At 41.1% G+C, this 2,395-nt stretch overlaps 1 protein-coding gene across 1 annotated transcript in view; it reads left to right on the top strand.

Annotated features, from left to right (window-relative positions):
- The window catches only part of LOC117939679 (growth hormone receptor-like), a 27,817-nt gene that overhangs the window by 22,431 nt on the left and 2,991 nt on the right, over window positions 1–2,395 (top strand). The window contains exon 4 of the mRNA XM_034865168.1: window positions 863–1,044. Coding sequence (XP_034721059.1) covers window positions 863–1,044 — 182 coding nt within the window. The remainder of the gene's footprint in view (window positions 1–862; window positions 1,045–2,395) is intronic.

The following is a 2,395-nucleotide window of genomic DNA, read 5'->3' as shown; positions in this document are numbered from 1 at the left end:
GGGGTGTGACATGCAGCAAAGAGCCGCATGTTTGAGTCCAACCCACGCCAAGGAGTAAACCTCTATAAATGGGCGCGCGCTCTACAAGGGGAGCTACCCGGGCGCCCTAAAACAACCATTTTTAAACTTTTATCATGTAAAACAGAGATAAGACGCAGATAATGAATTAACTATCAACCGTTGTTTTGTTTTCCAAAGATAGACTAAAGTATTGATTACTATATTAAGTATAAAACGCAGCCTGGTACTATTCAAGCCTCATCTTTATACAGCATTCAAATATTTAAATTGGAATAAAACCACATTGAAAAGTAAGAAGTGGGAAAGAAAAAAGGAAAACCAAGTTATATTGTGTTTATTGAGGGTCATTAAAAGGTAAAAATAGAACTAAAACTAACCGACTTACTGCTTCTGGAAGAGGAAATAAAAACTCTCCTGCACCAGTTTTAACGTGATGGTTTCAGGAGTAAGAACAACTTGCCGAAATAAACCCTAGAGCATTATATTGCGTGATAGCATGCAGCAGTGTAGAGTAAAAACATCTTTAAATATAAACATGCATAAAATGAATACTAAATGCCCCCCAGGAGGTTGTCCCTGCTGCATGAATAATAGAGGACATCATCTCATTGTAACAACGCATCCTGCTCAGGTTTAAAGATTTACAAGATTTACAACACGTGTGAGGTAGTTAATTAACTTCCTGTATGAGTAAGTAACGATAAACGTGACTAAATGCATAAATTATCTTCAGGGCCTCCATCTGACTGGATTCCCACGAGCATAAGAGGAGTTTGTAACCGTGCAGAAGCACTAAAAAGCATCTTTTCAGCAGTTGTCTTTGTGTTTGCGTCGTCCGCAGTTCAGACCGAAGCTCCGGTGAATCTGACCTACGTGCTGACGGATGCGGGGGGTGATGAAATGGGCCACAACGCGCTGCTGTCCTGGACCTACCCCGTGCCCTCGGACCTGCAGTACGGCTGGATCACGCTGGTGTACGAGCTGCAGTACCGGCGGGTCACTGGCAGCGACAACTGGAAGGTACACACACACACACACACACACACACACACACACACACACACATAAGGGCTTCATTTGTCTGTTAGATAGAAAGACAGATAGATAAGACGGAGATGGATGAGACTTTAAGACACCACACTACTGCACTAAGGGCAACCTGCACAATGGGTTAATTTATATTTAGCATGTTAATTAAGCAGTTGCACATTTCTGTTTTCCCATCCTGTACACATTCAAATGTTTGTTCTTTTATTTTATTCACGTTATATTGCATGTATGTTGTATGTATGTTCAAACATTTCCTAGTATTTCATTTATATTTATATTCTGTGCTTTGTGACTGATTTTGCTGCTGTAACACTGGAATTTCCCATTTTTCTTGGGATCAATAAACATCGGTCTGTCTGTCTGTCTGTCTGTCTGTCAAAGAAGGCGAGAGAGAGAGAAAGAAAGATGAACTGATGAGTTGGTTCTAAAATCCGACTCAGCGAGGACCTGCAGCGGGCAGATAGACTCGACTTGTGTGGCGGTGGGAGTCACACAAGTCACTTAAATCTTAATTAACTTAAATCCCCCATTTATGTGATATCCTGTTGTGTCCTTTAACCCAATTTGAGCACAAGTCGACTTTATATGTCACAATTACTGTTATTAATCGAGAAAAGAGATGAAGGAAACAGTCAGCTGTGTTTGCTGTGTTAAAAACCTCCTTGTGGCAGCAACGGAGGCAGTGATGTTTCCTGTTTTACTGTTTCCTGTCCGTTTTCCTGTCTCTCCCACCGCCTCCTGATCGCCGTCTACATGACTGGCCACCACAGCGTGATGTCGGGTTGTTATTAAGGTGTTATATTGAGTTAAAAACACTCTAATTGACACAGGCTTACACTAGATTGTAATATTGTTTTTATAGGTAAAAACCGTCTAAGACCCTTTAAATTTGCTGCTAATGATGTTATTCGGTTAATTGTAGGTGGAGTTCACCATTTAAAACCTCCCAAACTGGTGTTAAAATCCTTAAAAGTGCCTTTACTTTGTCTATCAACGCTGCTTCATGTAAAAAAGATGACGGAGTTTGATTTTATAGAAAATAATCGCAGTTTTTTGAGTGTTTTGTGTCGTCGGAAATTCAAAGAGTCAAATACAAAGTAGATCTGATACTGTGTGTGTGTGTGTGTGTGTTTGTGTCTGTATCTGTGTGTGTTTGTGTCTGTGTGTGCGTGTGTGTATCTGCGTGTGTCTGTATCTCTGTGTGTGTGTGTGTGTGTGTTCCTGTGTGTGTTTGTGTCTGTATGTGTGTGCGTGTGTGTATCTGTGTGTGTCTCTATCTGTGTGTGTGTGTGTGTGTGTGTCTGTGTGTGTGTGTGTGTGTGTG

This window comes from Etheostoma cragini, chromosome 24 (genome assembly GCF_013103735.1).
Source record: "Etheostoma cragini isolate CJK2018 chromosome 24, CSU_Ecrag_1.0, whole genome shotgun sequence".
Classification (NCBI taxonomy): Eukaryota; Metazoa; Chordata; class Actinopteri; order Perciformes; family Percidae; genus Etheostoma; species Etheostoma cragini.
The sequence above is the reverse complement of the archived record's forward strand: the minus strand, read 5'-3'. Positions and strand labels throughout refer to the sequence as shown.